At 35.2% G+C, this 20,791-nt stretch overlaps 1 protein-coding gene across 3 annotated transcripts; it reads left to right on the forward strand.

The window, feature by feature from the left end:
- The first annotated feature begins 2,540 nt into the window (after positions 1-2,540).
- On the forward strand, positions 2,541-17,540 carry LOC137715605 (uncharacterized). Of its 3 annotated transcripts, none has more exons than XM_068454945.2 (25): positions 2,541-2,963; positions 3,377-3,544; positions 4,499-4,573; positions 5,444-5,522; positions 6,102-6,166; positions 6,330-6,419; positions 6,572-6,661; positions 6,767-6,853; positions 7,446-7,529; positions 8,664-8,783; positions 10,799-10,827; positions 10,919-11,051; positions 11,549-12,109; positions 12,635-13,161; positions 13,275-13,338; positions 13,448-13,550; positions 13,669-13,823; positions 14,289-14,414; positions 14,977-15,047; positions 15,356-15,418; positions 15,628-15,700; positions 16,540-16,659; positions 16,759-16,836; positions 16,987-17,037; positions 17,130-17,540. In XM_068454945.2, the coding sequence occupies exons 1-25, from the start codon at positions 2,715-2,717 to the stop codon at positions 17,229-17,231; spliced, it is 3,363 nt and encodes a 1,120-aa protein (XP_068311046.2). In that variant the 5' UTR covers positions 2,541-2,714; the 3' UTR covers positions 17,232-17,540. The 3 variants fall into 3 exon arrangements, with proteins under 3 accessions (XP_068311046.2, XP_068311047.2, XP_088547379.1); XM_068454946.2 differs by having other exon boundaries at positions 2,559-2,963; positions 6,107-6,166; XM_088691253.1 differs by lacking the exons at positions 2,541-2,963; positions 3,377-3,544; positions 4,499-4,573; positions 5,444-5,522 and adding an exon at positions 5,809-5,913 and having other exon boundaries at positions 6,107-6,166.
- Positions 17,541-20,791: the final 3,251 nt, after the last annotated feature.

Consider the following 20,791-nt stretch of genomic DNA (forward strand, 5'->3'; position numbering starts at 1 on the left):
GAGAAGTTTACCAAAATAATTATGAAAAGAAATAAAATAATAATACTATACCATATAAAAATATATTAAAATAACCGTTAAATCGTGATTTTTCGTATATAACCGTCAAAAAGCTTTGTCCCGTTACTTGATCTCTAAATGTTTGTTTTTTGTGATTTTTTGCTGATGTGATCTCCAAGCATATACAAATAAGTTTGATGGTTTGGATCGTTGAAATTAGTTTTGGAGAATTCGTATCCTATCAAAACGATAAATTGACTAACACTTGAGAGTTTATTTATACTTTCATTAAGTATAACATAAGATTTTGTGGTATCCACTTGTGTAAATATTTTAAATTGAAGATCGAATTCATTCATCATATTCATATATGGTCAAGGAGTGTAGCTATAAAAAAATCATCAAAATCGGAGTTAAAATAGCCGTTAAATCGTGATTTTTCGTTTATAACCATTGAAAAATTTTGTCTCTTTACTTGATATCTGAATGTTTGTTTTTTGTGATTTTTTGCTGATGTGATCTCCAAGCATATACAAACAAGTTTGATGGTTTAGATCGTTGAAATTAGTTTTGGAGAATTCGTATCTCATCAAAACGATAGATTAACTAACACTTAGAGTTTATTTGTACTTTCATTAAGTATAACATAAGATTTTGTGTTATCCACTTGTGTAAATATTTTAAATTGAAGATCGAATTTATTCATTCTATTCATATAGGGTCAATGAGTGAAGCTGTAAAAAATCATCAAAATCGGAGTTAAAATAACCGTTAAATTGTGATTTTTCGTTTATAACTGTTGAAAAGTTTTGTCCCGTTACTTGATTTCTGAATGTTTTCTTTTTGTGATTTTTTTGCTGATGTGATCTCCAAGCATATACAAACAAGTTTAACAGTTTGGATCGTTGAAATTAGTTTTGGAGAATTCGTATCCCATCAAAACGATAGATTGACTAACACTTAGAGTTTATTTATACTTTCATTAAGTATAACATAAGATTTTGTGGTATCCACTTGTGTAAATATTTTAAATTGAAGATCGAATTCATTCATTGTATTCATATAGGGTCAAGGAGTGTAGCTGTAAAAAATCATCAAAATCGGAGTTAAAATAACCGTTAAATCGTGATTTTTCGTTTATAACTATCGAAAAGTTTTGTCCCGTTACTTGATCTCTGAATGTTTGTTTTTTGTGATTTTTTGCTAATGTGATCTCAAAGCATATACAAACAAATTTAACGGTTGGGATCGTTGAAATTAGTTTAAGAGAATTCGTATCCCATAAAAATAATAGATTAACTAACACTTAGAGTTTATTTATACTTCCATCAAGTATAACATAAGATTTTGTGGTATCCACTTGTGTAAATATTTTAAATTGAAGATCAAATTCATTCATTGTATTCATATAGGGTCAAGGAGTGTAGCTATAAAAAATCATCAAAATCAAAGTTAAAATAACCGTTAAATCGTGATTTTTCGTTTATAACCATCGAAAAGCTTTGTCACGTTACTTGATCTCTGAATGTTTGTTTTTTGCGATTTTTTGCTGATGTGATCTCAAAGTATATACAAACAAGTCTGATGGTTAGGATCGTTGAAATTAGTTTCGGAGAATTCGTATCCCATCAAGTTCCAATGGTGTGTGTATATATATACATATATATATATTTATTTATTTATTAAGTAGATTTAAATCTATTTATTTTGTACGTATAATTAACTGGTACACGGAGTAGTACATCACGTGTGTCATTATAAAAATAGTGAGATATGTCATATGTGTGATAAAAAGTTAATAACTTAAAAAAAAAAAAAAAATTCTCACCATTTCTATTAATTTTCATTTTTCCCTCTCTTTTTTGTTTCATTTTCAACTTTTCTTATAATTTTCACTTTTCCTTCCAGCATCTTTCCCTAATTCCCTCACTTTTATGTTTCATTTTCAACTTTTCTTATCATTTTCATTTTCCCTTCATTTTTCTTCAAAAAGGGCGGCATGAATGGAATGGAATCAAATCAATGGATGCATCATGCGTCATGCATATTAATTAATAATTATTATAGTTTTTATAAAATTTAATTCAAAATTTAATATATATATATATAATTATTATAGATAGTTAATATTTTGGGGGTATAATTATTATAGTATATATAATTATTATAATTATTATAGACTCTATAGTTAATTTAATATATATATATATATATATATATATTTATTATAGTTTTTAGGGGTATAAAATTGTTAAATTAATGTATATAACTATTACAGTATTTTTTTAGGATTATAAAATTATAAAAATAATATTATGCTTATCGTGTATCGTGTTATCCATGTATACCCGAATCAACCCGTTATCTTAACAAGTGCTTATCGAGTTACCCGATAACGATCCGATTCGTTATCGTGTCGATCCGAACATCTGTTAATTTCATGTCGTATCGTGTCGGATTATCGGATCGTGTCAGGAATTACCAGGTCTAGTACAAACGCGTGGTAATGGATTTTAATCAAACATTAATATTACTGGATTAGTCTCGCAAGAACAATTAAGAATAACAAGATTAGCCGATGAGACTGAGAGACCTCCAAGTCTACAAAAGCAACGACAATTCCTCCACACCCACACAGAGTCGCAGACTCACACTGAAACCATCAGATCCAAAACTGCGATCGCGGCTCCTTCCTGCAATGGATTTTGCACCGCATGATCTCGGAGGTTCGAATTGAAATGCGGCCGAACCTGTCTCCCTTCGGCAGCGTTTTGGCGAATCCGTTTGTGTTTAATGGCGATTTGAGCGAGGGCTTTGAGAGCCCTGGGGTTTTGTTCTTGGTCCCGGTTTTGCTGTTCCAAGGTGGTGCAATGGATTTGTCGAAGGTCGGCGAGAAGATTCTGAGCTCCGTTAGGTCTGCCACATCGCTCGGCCTTCTTCCTTCTGCTTCTGATCGTCCCGAGGTGATTGAAATTTCGGTTTTTGCACGTAATGTAGCTTTCCGGCGCTCCAATTTGATGCGTTTCGTGTATAGTTATGTGAAATTCGCTTGTTTCCGAGTGACTGCGAGTTGAGTATTGTAATTAGATCATATAATTTGATAATGTTTCTTCCAAGGGTGTGAATTTTGCTTTACATACTGAATAAGAGTTTGTTTTGAGTGATTATCTGCGGTTTCGTGGTGATTAAGAACAGAGTTAAGTTGAATAAGTATCATTTTAAGAGCAATGCTTATTAATATGACAGTAGTAGTTAATTCACCGTTAAATAGGGATTACAAGTGTTGTGCTTATTGCAAAATCTAGCTGCTTGGTGCAGGGGTACCATTTATTTTCTGTCGAAAATGTATTCATGTTTTGTTTATCTTCTCTGACAGGTTCCTGCACGAGCTGCGGCTGCTGCAGCTGTTGCTCGTGCGATTGCTGGACTGCCTCCACATCAAAGGTTTAGTCTCTCATCAAGCTCTGAAGAATTGATCTCAATATATGGAAGCAGACATCACGGTCAAGAAGTGGAGGAGATAGAGGAAGAATTTTATGAAGAGGTGCTACTATTAATTATGTTTTTAATTCGGTAGCCCTTATGACTTGTAGTTTGTTAATGTTAGGTTATTTAGGGAGTTACCAAGTCATTTTCCATGTTTGAAGTAGTAGAAAGGTTGCGAACGGTAGGTCGTAGGCGTAGGAAATAGTTTCTTGACAACCACCAGAAGAAATGCCAACTGTGTTCCTGTGATAGTTTCTCAATTGTAAAACGTTTGCATCAATCAAAAGATTAGCCCTCATGAGATTTATATTCGGTGGGAACTTTGGTGTTGCACGTGCTATTTGTAGCTCACATATGTAGGAGATAATTTTTCTTAACAACCAGAAATGATATATTTTCATTTATTTGGCCAACGATATTTTCATTTATTCGGCCAACTGTATATTCATTTTCTTAGTTGTTATTATAAGAAGCTGTTTTGAAATATTTAATCCGGTCAGAGGTAGTCGGAAAATCCATATTGTAACATTATGCAGTTGATGACAAAAAGGAGCTAATCATTTGGATTCACTCTCTCCAACCTTATAAATTATTCTACGTAGTCCAATTATGTATTCTCCACAGTACAGTTATGACTTATGGACTAGTGATAATATAAGGAGTATGGTAAAGGAATTATTTATATCATAATTCTTTCACTCCTTTCTCTTTCCTTGCTTTCATATGTTATTTGGACCCTTTATCTTTCAACAAACTTGAAGTTAGGTCACAAACAAAATGAAGGAACCATTTTTGTGGACTTCATGCTATCATTAAGAGCACTGGCTATAATTATTATTGTTGTTGTTGTTATTATGTTTTCATGGGTAATTTTATGCCTTCTCTTTCACTCTAATAATACTTGATAACGCTTCCACTTCTTGACTGAGTGTTTATGCCATGGTTACTTTTTCTGTGTGGATTAAATTTGAATCATCTGCTTAAAAGCTTTGTAAGCACTTCTTATATGCAGGACTTTGATCCAGTTAGACATATTTTGGAGCATATTCCATCTGAAGAAAGTGAGCTGGTTTATTTTGAGAGACAGGTGATTTTCCAGTTTCTCCATCTTCCTCTTAGCTAACATATTCCAGTTTCTTCATTTTGTTCAGCATGTACGGTAGTCTTTTGTTTCCCTGGTTGAGGATTGTCCTCAAAGTTGTCTTTTTCATATTTCAATGGACGATTCTGATGTTAGCAGTAGTCCATTGTTTTATCCAAATTTTGCATAATTGAGTTAAATGTCCTGTTTTCTTGAACTCTTTGTTTCAATCTTATTCTAGAATGTTTCGTATGTTTGTGGCTAGGTAGCATACATGTGATGCCAAAGTCATTGGGAAATTCTTTACACGTTTGGGTGTTAATTACATATATACGTTACTATTTGGATGAATCCATCTACTAATCATGGTTTTGAACCAATCAATGCTTTTCATGGGCCTATTTGTGTAGTCATGCCTTCATTCTCTATTATTGTCAGATTCGTTATTAGGGTTGAATTGAAACAGGAAAATTGTTATGAAATAAATGAGTCTATACCTTACAGCAGCTGTGGCATGTTTAATTGTTTATTGACGATTCTTTAGGATCTGTGCATCCGTAGCCTTTCATTCTTGTCTGATATTCATACTTCCTCTGTTACATCACGAGCACTTAAATGCAATTGTCTTTCTTTTGTTTGCGTTTCCACTTTTTTTATTGACCTTGCACATTTCACTTCTCATGATTACATGTCCTTGCAATGCTTACGTTGCTGGCTGAAACCCGTATCATATGCGTTTAATAAATAGCCATAGTCTATTTTTGCGTGCTTGTGGCATGGTTAGTTGAAGTGTAATAATCAATTCCATTTGTTAGGTTCTTTCAACCTCTTATTTAACAATGTTATCTACCATCTAAACTTTTTTTTTTTTTGTAGGCCACTCTTAGATTGGCCCAACTGGATAGAGTAGCTGAACGTTTATCCCGCAATGTTATGGAACATCACGAAGTAATGGGTAAGTTTTAATCAAAATGTCTAAACCTTTTCTGCAATTGTATTGAAGTACATTTAAGGAAGTATTATACTGCATGGCCTTCTAGAAAACTTGCCTATATAAGTTATTGAAATTGTGCTTTAAACTCCTCAATAGTGGCTTGGAATATGGGAATACTTTTCCTCACCCCCTAAAATGGGGGTGATGCTCACCACCTGATTGGTTGCTGTTGGATTAGTTTAAGTTTTGAGATTCGTGTCTTAGATCAATTTAACCAAATTAATCTAACGGTAACCAATCAGGTGGTGAGCATCACCCCCACATTGGTAAAGAAGGAGGGGGGGCGGGGGCGGCGGTGGTGAGCCAGCAAGAATTGAAATATCACAACATTTGTTGCCAGGGTGGCAGAGTAGTTGCGTAATTGTTTATTCGACGCTATTCTCTCTCCCTCTCTCTCTCTCTCTCTCTCTCTCTCTCTCTCTCTCTCTCTCTCCGTCTTTCTTCGCTCTAGTGTTCTGGCTAAACAATAGTTCAGTGCTGAAGTTTGATTTACAATATATTTCAGTTTCAATTGAGATGTTGACACTTACTTTTGGCCAGTGAAGGGGATGCATTTGGTCAGGGAATTGGAGAAAGACTTGAAAGTTGCAAATGTCATCTGTATGGTAAGCCCTTGCAGGACGTGCCATCCAGAATGGGGTCATTCTAAATTTTCATTATTTGATATAACTTTTTTTTTTTTTTGTCAAAACTTTTTTATATGGGCTTTTTTGTCAAACTCCTTTTATATCTGGCTTTTATTTACAGTTTTTGTAATTGTATTTGCAGAATGGAAGGCGGCATCTGACCTCATCAAGGAATGAGGTTTCTAGGGATCTCATCGTAAATTCCAATTCCAAAAAGAAACAAGCTTTTCTGGTATGTTCATTACTCTGTGCATGGTTAGCAGTAAATCTTTATTAGACTTTTTTCCCCTGGTTTCTAGGGATCCCATCATATAGTCACTTTGATAGTTCTCGTTGCATAAGCATAACCCTACCTATACGGTGTCCTATTTTTATGAAATCCAGGACATGCTTCCTGTTTTAACTGAGCTTGGCCATGCACTGAAAATGCAAGCAGAGCTTGAGTTTCTGGTTGAGGAAGGAAATTACTGCAAGGTGGGTTCATATATCTGTTCTGCAGTTTATACTATACTCCAGTTTTTGTTTCATGTTGCATTATAATTTTTAACTATTTGGTTAAATTCTCATGTAAATCTACAGGCCTTTCAAGTCCTGTCTGAATATTTACAGCTGTTAGATAGTTTTTCAGAACTTTCTGCAGTACAAGAGATGAGCCGTGGTGTAGAGGCAAGTATTAAGCAAGCATTTTTTGTTAACAGATTCACTGATATTTCATGTCTCTGTGCCTCAATATTTTTGACCGTGGATTAAAAAAGTCTTGAGTTTATGGTTTGCATATTTTCCCATTGTGAGACTACTAAATTATACTTTATTTATTAAAATATAAAAAAAAACTGTCGGCCCACATCCTAATAAGCTATGGGAGTAGAGTGGTCAACCAGCCAATTGTATCATGTTACTAGAGCAGGAGATCTTCAGTGCAAGTCCTTCCAATTGGAACCTTCCCACCTCCCAATATGAGTCTTTTTTTATACAAGTGATTGGGAGAGGGGGGGAATCAAACTCGAGACCTTAGGTGCAGGGTGGTTGCTCTTGTGTCTTAACCAACTACAAGCCCCTTGCTGAACCTCCCAATATAATTTGAGTTTCACATGTTGGGATGTAGTGGTGGATAGAGACCCACATGGGACGGGCATTTCAGAATATAGAATAATCATGAATTCTTGCCCTGCATCCCATCGCTTAAGTTTTGGGTAATACAGGTAAACCAAGAAACATTATCATGCTTACATTGTCTTTTTTCCTAACATGGGTGCAGGTTTGGCTGGGAAAAACACTTCAAAAGCTGGATTCCTTGTTGCTAGGGGTGTGCCAGGAGTTCAATGAGGAGGGCTATATAACTGTCAGTGCTTTTCTTTCGTTTATTTTCCTGAGAACTGAATCATTATTTTCTCCCAAATGCTGCTTGAAGATTTTTCTATCCAGTGTTAAACTGTCATTACATGTGGTTGTTCTTATATTACATATATTTCAAATAGCTTGATATCCTTTTAAGTGGTCATTATCCTTTTCGCAATGATGAGGTGATACATCATGGATACAGAATTACCATGGTTCAAGTTTCTGTAAAGATACCTGCCGTCTTCATATTATTTAGGAATATCAGTACCATATTATGTATACAAGAGGGACGAATCAACTAGTAAGTGAAAGTAGTATTTTAAGTTCTCTATCTATGTTCTGCTCCTGTCAGTCTGATCCAATCATGTATTGAAGTGATATTATGTCTGATTCTTGAGTTAATATTATTTTGCTCTCCATTTGAGTAAAGGGTTTATGTTGATTACTCATAGGTATCTTCTACAGAATTTGATTGATCCTAAGTAATTACATTGCTTATGCCTTGTGCTGACCTAAGTTTACCAGCATTTCTTAAACGTCTGTTAGTTTGATATTGTCTTATTCCTATTTTTGAAAGTTCTAATAAGTTCAATACTTCTTCTGTATTTGATTGATATAAAATTGGGGCTGTTAGTTGGATTCTGTTTTGGCTAGTAAAATTTGATTAGAAATAGAAAAAGCAACCTAGGGATATATGGAAGACACTAAACAGAAAAATTAAATTAGGGTGGTGCTATCCCAAACACCCTGTTAATTTCTGTCATTTGATCCTCTTCAATTCATTCGATCTGACAATCGGAAATCGAGAGGGATGTGTGGATAGCACCACCCTAACATTAAAAACAAACAACAATTTTAAACATCCCAAAGAAAGGTCAAATCTTTAATGAACTGAATGGCATCAGAGAGCTGCAAGGAATAGCATCATTAAATGGGTGGTAGTTTACTCAATTCACTATTAGAGCTTTCTGGTTAATGTAGATCCACGTAGCAATACTGCAACCACTTCAGTGAGAGCATGTAGAGAAAATTTTAAGTTGCAGCAGCATCAATCAATCTTTAAGTTGAGGGTTCAATTGTATGACTTTTTTTGTGATGTTTATTTGGACTTGATACACTATTAAATGTTGAACAGGTGGTCGATGCTTATGCACTAATTGGGGATATCTCTGGCCTTGCTGAGAAGATACAAAGTTTCTTTATGCAGGAAGTTCTATCAGAAACCCACTCTATATTGAAGAATATTGTGCAAGAGGTATGCTGATATAATTATGATTTAGAAGTAGAATACTTCATACACAAGTGTTAGGGTAACACACAGAAAATAAGGATGTATTTCTTGAAAACCCACCCCCCGCCCCGCCCCGCCCCCCCCCCCAAAAAAAAAAAAAAGAAAAAAGAAAAAACCAATATTATAATAATGTGTATAAACAAATTAAGGAGTTTCAGAGAAGCATTCAATTAAAATAGGGGGATGTTATTGGCATTCCAAAAAGTCATTTTGCACTCCTCGTACGTGTATTATTGTTTCTGAATATCGAAATGTGGAGTGCCAATAGCAGCACCCTTACAATAACGTCTATACAAATTAAGGAGCTTCAGAGAAGGCAGCATTGTGCTTCTCTGGGGATACTGCAGTAATAGGTGGCTATATAAGATCTCTGTGGAGAGCTCTGACGATGGGTTTACAAAAAGTGGGTACAAAACAACTTATCATGTTAGGGTGGCTGGATCATTTAGTAAGGTTTCCGTTTCGGTTATGGACAGTAGAAGGTTTTTGAGCTGATGTTATTTGAGGTAATACCGTAATACTGAATCAGAAGAGATTCTGGATTCATCCCAGGTTTCCTTTTGTACAACTGGGACACTCATAATCAGAGTCATGTCAGTCTTGGGTGAATTAAGGATTGCACAAAAGTTCAATCCTATCATCACAAGGTAGAAGATGAGGAAAGGGGTCGGATGGATACACTTGGGCAAATAGAGGGTGGCACGAAAGTTGAGTCCTATAAACACAAGGTAAAAGGTGAAGAATGGGGAAGGGTACACTTGGGAGCAAGAAAAGGATGAGTGCACCATATTCTGTTATCAAAATAAAAAATGAAGATTACAAAAGGGGGTAGAAGGATGGGAAGAAACATAGGGGGCCTAGTACAGGAAAGGATAATACTGGGCCCAAGAATTGGAATTGTTGGGGGAGGGACTGGGTCACGAGAGGTTGTGGGAGCATGGTAGAGGAAAACCAGGCCAGCTCAAGAAAGCTACTTGGGTGGATGACTTAAAAGGTTGGTAGAGCTAGCTAATAACAACAACAACAAAGCCTTTTCCCACTAAGTGGGGTGGGCTATATGAATCCTAGAACGTCACGTCTTCTGTTAGATCCAAGTACTCTAAGTCTTTCCTTAGAGTCTCTTCCAAAGTCTTCCTCTACCCCTTCGGCCCTGAACCTCTGTCACGTGATCTCATCATCTAACCGGAGCGTCAATAGGCCTTCGTTTCACATGTCCAAACCACCGTAGCCGATTTTCTCTCATCTTTCCTTCAATTTCGGCTACTGGCCCTAATTTATTAAACCGCAGACCAAAAGCAAATGGTAATGGCTTGATTAGAGGCTGGGTATTGGGAAGCTCCAAGAGATCTTTAACTACAACAGAGGCTTGGGCCTAGTCTGATGCAAAATTCTACCAATGTTGGAATGTGTTCCAAATAAGAAGACCAAGTACCTGCTCATCCCTCTATACAAAGATACTTATTCTTTCATCATTGCCCTTTCCTCTTCGAACTTGTGCAAGGTAGATGCAAATGCTTGGAATAGTGGGTGCTTGGGCTGGAGATTGTTATTCCATTTTGGTGGAGGGGTTTTTGGGACACAGTGCAGATTAGAAGGCATGTACTCTGTGGCGCTTCACAGTTTTGATGGTTGTTAGGATTGTTTGGATGGAAAGAAACAATAGAATTTTTGAACATAATAACTAGGTGGGCTTTCTTTGGGGGAAGAATACTTTTGGCATTTTTCCTGGTGTCTGCGTCAAGATTCGAGACATTTTAGACAGTCCTTAGGTTTATCTTTGCTGGGGACCTTATTCTTTGAATTTTCTGTTGTGCAATTTGTTTATAGCTGTTTTGTTTGGACTCAAGAGTAAATCTTTTGTTTTCTTGTTCAAAATTTTGTTTCTTATTAAAAGAGGAGATGATAAGGCCTATGGTGTTCACTTTATAGCTGTATTGCGAGACAACATCTATACTTAGATGATTAATTTATCTTTGCAGGATCATGGATTTCACGTGCAAAATAGTCGGTACATTTTCTACATCTACCAGTGCTAGAATCATAATGTAAAAGAACTGTACATCTTGTATGCTTGCTAATGCATTCTTATGTCATTCCAGACTTACCTACAGCGATCTATGCCTTCAGATACCTGAACCAAAGTTTAGGCAGTGTTTGTTAAACACACTAGCTATCCTTTTCAAATTGATGTGTTCATATCATGAAATCATGGGCTTTCAGCTGGATAATAGGGTAAACTTCGACTCACGCTTTTACTTGATCGTATTATTTTTAGTATATAATTGGTAATGTCTTTATTTAGTTTTGTTGCATCAACTTCTTCCAAATTTTAAATAATGTTAGTTGATAGTTCCTCTATGTTACTGCTTGTTACCATTGGCTGGTTAACTATATTTGAATGTGACCTGTCCTTTAGAAAGGCTTTTTGCTATGCAGTGTTGTCTCTAAATCATTTTCTGTTTGCTTTGTCAGAACAGTTGAAAATCGTGTTGCAAAATATTTATGCACTCAAATGTATTATGTATCAGTATTATACATTAAATTAACCTGTTTTGGTCTGTTAGTAGTTTTCTTTGGATTCCGTTAACTGTATTACAGCCATAGTGGTCACATACTTTATGACTTTAGGTATTTTGCAGAAATACGGTTCCTACATACATACATGATCCCACAAAAACAGAATCATTTTGTTTTTCTGGATATGAGAGGAATATTTGTCTTTGTTTTAGGATTCAGCCCGTAAAACTCCAAGCATGACACAGAAGGAAAGTGACATCTCTCCGACTCCAGGAGGGGTTCAGCAAATTTCACCTCCTTGTTCTTCCCAAAAAGTTAATGGCTCTCTCGTCGAATATGTAGATATAGTGCCTGGTTCAGCCTACATAGATGATCCTACAACAACCTGCTCTGTGGTTGAATCTACAGGAAACACAACTTCCACTAGTTATCAAAATTTAGTTGATGAGGCAAGTAAGGATGATAGTACAACATCAACAAGTGGATCCCCATGGTATCAACTGAGGAAAGATGCCACAGCATTTGTTTCACAAACCCTTCAGAAGGGACGCAAAAATCTCTGGCAACTCACAACTACTCGTGTATCGGTCTTGCTTTCTTCAACTTCTGTTTCTTCTGCTAGCATACACCAATTCTTGAAAAACTATGAAGATCTAGGTGTCTTCATCTTGGCCGGGGAAGCATTTTGCGGATTTGAAGCAGCTGACTTCAGGCAGAAGTTGAAGGCAGTATGTGAAAATTATTTTGTAGCTTTTCATCGGCAGAATATATATGTAAGTTAACTTCACAGGTTTTGTCCTCCAAATAAGGCTATGCCATGTGATGATTGATATTATGATTGTTTATTACTTTTCTTTTTAATTTCTATAAAACGGATTGGTTACTGATTACGAAATTATGATTTGTTATGAACTCATGACGAAATAAGAGCTGTGGACTACCAGGCATTGCTCACCTACCAGATGTGATGTTACATACATAAATAGTCTTTTAGTGCATTTGCTTTTACTTGGCCAAACTTGTAATATCACATGCACGATAAAATCCTATTATCCTACTTAGGTGGCATGCGCATAACTGGTCTGCCGCCATGGTTGTCAAGTCTTTTGTGTTTATTTCAATTCAAATATCTTAGAAACATTTTGTTTGAACAGTTTTGCCTCCCAACACTTATTTTACACATTATTAGTTCTTTTTTTTTTTTAAATTATGTCGTAGTAGAATTAAGCCTTTACTATGCACAACACTGTCCAGATGCACTTATATAGGTAGTTGAAACATAATTTTTTTTTTTTCAGGCGCTTAAAATGGTGTTGGAAAGAGAAATTTGGTTGATAATGCCACCAGATACAGTACAAGAAATTACATTTCCTGGGCTTGCCGGTGATGGAGCACCTATAATTGTTTCGTCTGAGGGTAAGTCTAATGTCAGGGTTCTACATTCTAAGTCTACAAGTGTTGTTGATACCAGCACCAAGAAGAGTGGATTCTCTAATTGGCTTAGAAATGGAAACCCCTTTTTGTTAAAGCTGGCACATACATCCAAAGAAGGTCTTAAATGGAATGGCACAACTGGTGAATTTGATGGTAATTGTAGTCAAAGGCTTGGTGATAATGTCTCTCCACCAAGCAGTGATTCAAGACATTCTAATGGTGCTAATTCTGTTTTGGAAGAAGAAAATGAAGATCTTCTTGCAGACTTTATTGATGAGGATAGTCAACTCCCAAGTCGAATTTCGAAACCTAGACTTTCAAGAAATCAATCTTTACATTGTACCGATGGAGAAATCACAGCCCAAACTGGATCATCTATTTGTCTTCTAAGGTGAACAGCTCTCTATTTACTGGAGTCTTTTGAACTTTAAGATATAAAAGCTTGAATTATGTATTTGGTAATGGTGCGTGATCAGTTGATCTGTATGTTCTTTTACATTTTAGGTCAATGGATAAATATGCCAGGCTTATGCAGAAATTAGAAATAGTCAATGTTGAGTTCTTCAAGGTATCTTATACTCTTTATGTACCTTTTTCTCACTTTTGTGTCTGTTCTTTATGCTTATTAATAAAAACCTGTGATGAATCTATTTTCCTGATTCAGTATATTGTTTCAGGGAATATGCCAGTTGTTTGAGGTATTTTTTCATTTTGTGTTTGAAACATTTGCTCAGCAAAACAGCAATTCAGGTGGAAAAGGGTCACCTGATCCGATTAATTGTGAGTGCTTTCTTTTTCATTGCTTCAAACTATTATGCGTTCTTTATCTGATCATCTACTGATTATGATACTTTCTCATTCTGATGCACACTTCAAAACCTTATCATGTTCTACACAGATCGGCTGAAGACAGCCTTGTCCAGAATACAACAAGACTGTGACCAGTGGATAAAGGCCCCGTCATCTTCATCCACATCTCTAAATTCTTCATTTGCAGACATCACGCCAATGAGTCCTCCCAGTAACACACCAGGAACATCCTTTGGTCTCAAGGTATTAATTAAATATCATGTGGTCCTTCTGGATCATCTCTCAGATTGAAAATAATAACAACTTTTCATTCCAACTTTTTTGAGTTTTATGTGCCTTGGGCATTTATTACATGCCCTACAAGTTAGAAAGTTATACGTGCCATACTTGTGCATTTATTAATATTGGCAGTTTTTCATGGTCTGCAGAGCATATATGGGTTGGCGTGCTACACCTATACATGTTTCAGTCATCCTTTCTATTTCTTTTTAAATGTTAAGAGACGATGATGCTGTACACTAGTTTCAATCCTTGTAATATTGCAGTATAACTTCATAAATTTCATGCAATTCCTTAGTAACATTTCATATTATGCTATTCCATGATGGAATGGATGTTACCAGATGTTCTGTACTTTCTTGGTTATAGTTAGAACGAAGCTATATGCAATGTAAATCTGCTTTAAGTTGCACAACCATTATGTTGCAGGAAAGATGCGCAGGTGCTGACACTATCTCCCTTGTTGCTCGAATATTGCATAGATCTAAAGCTCATCTCCAGACAATGCTACTTCAGAGTAATGCTGCTGTAGTTGAAGACTTCTATGCACATCTGGTAGGTTCCTTTGTTATTGTCTGCTGGAGTTTTCAAAAGATTTCATGCTATCCTGGTGAAGTGTTAAAATGATGTGATACGATCTTAGTTTAACTTTCCATAGTTGACTATTCAGGGATAAATGACTAGGAACATGTTTTATAATTATAAAATGATTCTTGTTACCATTGAATCTCATAAATAAATATCTGTGTGATATGGATGATACTATGAGGAGGTTGTGTAATTGTATTTGTATTGGAAAGTGATACTTCTTAGATAATGTGCATTTGACATTGAAACATGAAACCAAAGTAGAAAAAGAAAAATGTATGTATATTGCCAGATACTGCTAGTGGAAACTTATCGATACTGTTATATACTAGATAGGCTTATATAATTAACATTTCATTTTCATTCCAGCAATTAAGTTCTTGTATGTTTCTCACAATTTTATTAAAATGACTTGTTTGATTTCTTTATTTGTTATTCATCTGTAAGTGTCAAATTTTTTGACACATGATTAAATTTTCTTGATGAATGCCCATAGTTCAGATTTGAAAGTTAAGTATATCTTTATTAGGTTGATGCTGTACCAGATCTTGAAGAGCACATTCATAGGACAACTGCAAGACAACTGCTCCATATTAATGGGTAAGACCAGAGAGTTCATGGTCTGGTTTTGTTTATTTTACTAATAGGTGTTTCTTTCCGCAGATAAATTAAACATCATTTTATTTAAAAAAGTTCCCCTTGTCTCTTGGTTTCTACCTTTTCATTTCATCATATGAGGATAAAGTTCTCATTCTAATTGTTGTCATGGAAACAAAAAAAATGAAAAAAAGATAACTCAATTTGGCATCTTTTGATCAGCAATTAGTGCAATATTGGCATTATATTTATTGCTCCAATTATCTATGATTTTTACCTTCAAGTCTCTCATGGACAACCATTATTTGCAGTTATGTGGATCGGATAGCCAATGCAAAATGGGAAGTAAAAGAGCTTGGACTAGAGCATAATGGGTTAGTTTCTTGATATTTATTCTTTATTAGGTCTAATTCATGGTTCCTCTTTGCATGTCAATCCTTGATCATGTTGGCCTTGTCTTTATATGTGCAAGAAACAGAAATTTGTGAAAAATTCTTGGTGAAATGGCTTTCGCCCCAATTTTTTCTCTCTAGTACCATATGACAAGTGTCAAGTTTTCTAACATGAGTTGTTGCTTTAATAGGTATGTTGATTTGTTATTGGGAGAATTCAAGCACTATAAAACAAGGCTTGCTCATGGAGGAATCCGCAAGGAGGTAATTACTGGCAGTTAGTTTTTCTAGGAACAATCACAATAAAATATAGAAGTTGCTCCTCTCTCAATATGGTTATGACCAAATTTTACGGCTACTGTGTGAGTTTATTATGTGCAGCATTAGTTAATACCTGTAGTTCAATGTGTCATGTTTGTGACTATACCTATTATTGTTCTCTTTTGTTTTCTTTTTGGTGAGAGCCCTGGCGGGGAGGAATGGGTTTGGATGGTTGGGATGACTCTCATGCTCAACGATGCGTCAATACCTGTGGTATACTGTGTTGGGGTTGGGGGAGGGCTGGGGAATGTGTTTGGATGGTTAATACGATGGCTCTTATGCACGATGATGCATGTTAATACCTGCATTTTATTGTGTTGGTTGTATTATTCTTGGTGGGTGGGAGAGGAGTGAGGGATAGGGTTTGAGTGGTTATTGTGTGGTTATTCTGTTATGCCATTCTGCCATATCTTAAAGTAAAGTTTTTCCCGGGTCATAAAAGAAAAAGAAATAAGTTAGTAGTTTTACATTGGGTATGGATTGTTATTTTGTTATTTCTGTTAGGCCATTCCTCTTTGTCTAAAGTTCCATTTTCCCCGGGCGATAAATAATATTTTAGGTTTTAAGTTGTGTATATCAGACTACAGGGATAAATTGCTCATATATCTTATACAAGCATTTTTGACATGACGCAACTGCGACATATGAAATTGGTAATTGCATAGTGAATTTCCTTTTGTTTGAGCTAAGAGCCTTACGTGTGATCTAAAGTGAGCATTTGAAAAATAAAAATGTGCTTGATTAAATTGCACATATAACATATTATGTATTGGTGCATGTAGGTTCAAGACCTCCTCTTAGAATATGGACTTGAAATTGTAGCCCAAACTCTCATAGAAGGTCTCTCCCGTGTCAAGAGGTGTACAGATGAAGGGCGGGCTCTCATGTCGTTGGATCTACAGGTTCTCTCTCAAATTGGACCAGCTATGCATTTCAATATTCCTTTAACGTTTCTCTCCTTTGCAACGTAATAAATTTCAGGACTCCTTTGTGGGTTTCAGGTTTTGATCAATGGCCTGCAGCATTTTGTGGCCTTGAACGTGAAGCCCCATTTACAAATAGTTGAAGCCTTCATTAAGGTAAGCTCAAACGTAGATTACATACGTAACAAGATCTTATGAAAGCAAGATTTTGGGAATTTGTTGATTGTTTTTATAGATAAGCGACTAGAACAATTTAGTGGAAGTGGGGTTTTGCAACTAACTTTCACTCTTTCTACTCTTGATCAGGCATACTATCTCCCGGAAACTGAATATGTGCACTGGGCACATGTTCACCCGGTAAGAGATTCATTGCTACAGACTTACTCTGCCCAGATTTTGGACACTGATTATCGTACATCATGAATACGAACTTACCTTCTCTTCTGCAGGAATACACAAGAAATCAAATCGTTGGGTTGATCAACCTTGTTGCCACTATGAAAAGTTGGAAGAGAAAAACCAGATTGGAGGTGTTAGAAAAGATTGAATGAGCATGCAACTTCGGATAAGCGTGGTAGGTTTTTTAATCATTAGAACCTCACACGTTGCTCGTCACTCACTTTCCAGTTAATTTTTTTTTCTAATGAGCCATGTATATTCGACTTTTCATCGTTATGTCGATTTAGGTTGTATATCTTCTCGTGTCTGAGTTTGTAATATATTGTCATCCCTGATAGGGACGATTAAATGTATTTTCGGATCACATGAGTCTTGAAATAATGATATACCAAGAGGAAAAGATACAATTGTAATAACGAGATTACATCAAACTAGTAAAGCTTCGACGCAGTTTTCCGTTACCTTGCTCGAGCTTATGCTCCTGAATTGGTTCCGTAGGATCGCTATTCGTATAAATCTTTGTGTAGTGGTTGATGCTGAACGGTTTGATATTATTAGTGAGTTCAACAAGTGTATAGCAGAAGCTATGGTTCCAATCAACTTTTTGTGTTCCATTTCTTGTTAACTTGGTATCAATCCCTTGGAACTTGCCAATCCTTCCCCCAAAACATAATGTTTAGGCCGGATTTTAGAAGGTCAAAAATGTAATCGCCAATAAAAATATTAGGGAAATATTGCCTCGAATGATCTTTTGTTGTGTTAATTATGGTTATCGACATATATTTAGGACCCTTTTAATAATTATATTGTTTTTAATTTTGAAATTTACGCTTTTCGTGTTTTAAGATACGATGAAAGTATATGGGCACGGGAGGGATGAAGAAGGGTGATGAGAAAAAGGAAGAATGGACTAAAACAAAATTTTGAAAGTGAAAAAGGCTTAAAATAGTTTTTGGTTTTTGCTTTTAAGTTTTGATTTCGTGTCCTCAACATATTTCCCTTGTAACTAACACAAAAACTAAAATTCAAAAACCAAAAACAAAATAGTTATCAAATTTGTTAAGTGATTATTAATGTTAGGACAAGTAAACAAAGAAAGGGCAGCTAGTAGATGGGACAAGAATAAAATTAAGGGAGTTTTAAAGAAAAGCCCACGGTACTATTCATTTTAATGAAAAACCGTATTTTTACACTAAAAAGTCAATACCGGTACTATTCATTTTACCCTTTATTTTGTCCTTATCGTTAAAACTCAAAGTTTTCAAGTCCTTTTCGTTAGCTAAATTGTAGCAAAGGTCCCCTAACTATATTAGGAGTTTAGTTTTCATCTCTAATCTCTACGAATAATTTTTCTCGTCCTCAAATTATGTCATCTGTTGCACTAGTAGCCTTTTTTGTAAACTTTTCGGTTAAGTTGAGGGATAAAATAGGAATTTCCACCAAGAAATAAGAAAATAATTTTTTTTTTTAAAGAGAGACCTGGCTCCTCAAGGATTGAGGAATTCCTTAAAATACTTCATGATCTATTTATAGAACTTCGTGCTTATGATCGAGACTCTCTAACAATTGACTAAATGATCTTAGTTTTAATTGATATTTTGCATAATGATCTTTACATAACGATTTATAATACGAACAATTCTGATCACATGTACGAAATTCTGAATATGCGACGAAGTATTTTGAGGAGGAACTCCTCATTAATTTTAAGGAGCCAAACTCTTCTCTTTTTCAAATAAATTAGATTGTTTTTCCTATATGAAAAGACCATTGTACCCTTAAATTTTACAGAAAAAGAAGACATATTTAACAGAATGACCACTCATACAATGTAGAGTTAACTTGGAGGACGGAAGAAAATCATGTGAGAGTTCAAGGCCAAAAACTAAGCATGAGGTGATGTTCATGAAACTTTGTATCACTCACCGTAAAATTAAATATCTTTACCCTAGAATATTTTTATTTACAGCTAAGCAGGTTTTATGTCCACATGAGGGTTGGAGCACGGCGAAGCCATGTTCATGCAATGATTTGCTCTCTCGACATCATCTGCACAATTGCGGAGATGCGGATTTGTGGACTACACCTCTCTTAAAAGAAAATAAGATAGAAAGGGACAATTTTAATAACCATGATTGCAAAAAATAATATAAACTTTGTGGATTCCCCTTTTTTTTTTTTTTTGCTTCATGATGAACTATAAATTCTTAAACTTTTTCATGTTTGGACCATAAACAAAAGGGTTTTTATATAAATAGTTCATGAGATTGATCAAACTCATCATTTTAGTTCTTCATTTTCAAAATCAATCAATGTCGTTCCTGACATTCACTATCGCACATCAGTTTGGTCATTCCGTTAAGATTCTATCACCTATTATGTTAGTTTGTATATGAAACCTACAAATCAAATGAAATTGTGACACGTACACAAAATAAGGGTTTTTATCAAAAATGATACCTAACATTGATCAAACTCTTCATTTTTGTCTCTGAGTTTCAAAAATGAATAAATTTAGTCCTTGACTTTCAATACCACATGTCAATTTAATCCTTCCGTTAAAGTTCCGTCAGTATTTTTTGTCCCACTAATCCAAGCATTTGGCGCCACATGGATTAACTATAAGAAATTATTTTTTTTAAGATTTAAAACTAAAAGTAAAATAAGAAACTAAAAACCAAAATTAAAAGAAGGAAAAAAGTCATCGTCGTCTTCATCAGGGTATCTCAAAAAAAAAAAAAAAAAAAAAAAAAAAAAAAAGAAAGAAGGCACCATGGCACAACCAAAATACTTGGCCCCCTAAACTCACTCCTCATTCTATGTAGGTTATAATCCTATCAAAATTGGATTCAATTTTATTGAATTTAGACTGAGTGTTTTTTTTTTTTTTCCAATTGGGATGCAAGAAATGTCAGCGTGGAATACTCATTCGTTGGTTCACTCTTAAAAAAAAAAGTTTCTTATAGTTAATCCAAGTATGATTGGATTAGTGGGACCACATCAACATACAAACGAAAAATATTCATGAAATTTTTAAGGAAGGACTAAATTAATGTGCGGTAGTGAAAGTCAAGGACCAAATTTATTGATTTTTGAAACTCAATGACCAAAATGAGGAGTTGGATCAATGTCAGGGACCAAGTGCGATAAAAATCCTTATTTTCCACGTGTCACCATTTCATTGGATTTGTGAGTCCCGCATACAAACTAATAGAATAGTTGACGGAATTTTAACGGAATGACCAAATTAATGTGAAATAGTGAATGTCATGAACGACATTGATTGATTTTGAAAGTGAGAGACCAAAATGATGAGTTTAATCAATTTCAGATACCATTTGTGATAAAAACCCTAAACAAAAATTAGCCTGATAGGATGGTTCTTGATTTTCGGAATGATTAAAACTAGTTTTTATTCATCTTCATCTCTATAGTTTAGAGCAAACAATCCATAAGAGTGTGAAGTCATCAGCATTCGAGGTATAGAAAACAACTTAACTAACAAAGTGTCCCACTTGTAGCATAAATGTTTGGTTTCAAAGTTAAAAAAGGCGCAACACACATTCGTACTAACACATATCTATCTATTGTAAGCATCCAACAGTGGCAAGCTCACAATTTCTCTCTCTCTCGATTCTCTTTGTGGCATAAAGAGGCAAACAAAAAGCCTGAATCAAATAGTTTGTCGTAACCAGAACCAATTTAAACCCCA

This window comes from Pyrus communis, chromosome 3, assembly GCF_041283825.1.
Source record: "Pyrus communis isolate YQ-2024b chromosome 3, ASM4128382v1, whole genome shotgun sequence".
NCBI lineage: Eukaryota > Viridiplantae > Streptophyta > Magnoliopsida > Rosales > Rosaceae > Pyrus > Pyrus communis.

What these genes read in the sequence shown, in the direction of transcription:
- LOC137715605 (XM_068454945.2), top strand. Translation starts at nt 2,715, where the DNA reads ATGATCTCGGAGGTTCGAATTGAAATGCGGCCGAACCTGTCTCCCTTC. An exon ending in TTTCACGTGCAAAATAGTCG is followed by an intron (nt 10,828 to 10,918) that starts GTACATTTTCTA and finishes ATGTCATTCCAG; the next exon opens with ACTTACCTACAGCGATCTAT. An exon ending in TCATGTCGTTGGATCTACAG is followed by an intron (nt 16,660 to 16,758) that starts GTTCTCTCTCAA and finishes TGTGGGTTTCAG; the next exon opens with GTTTTGATCAATGGCCTGCA.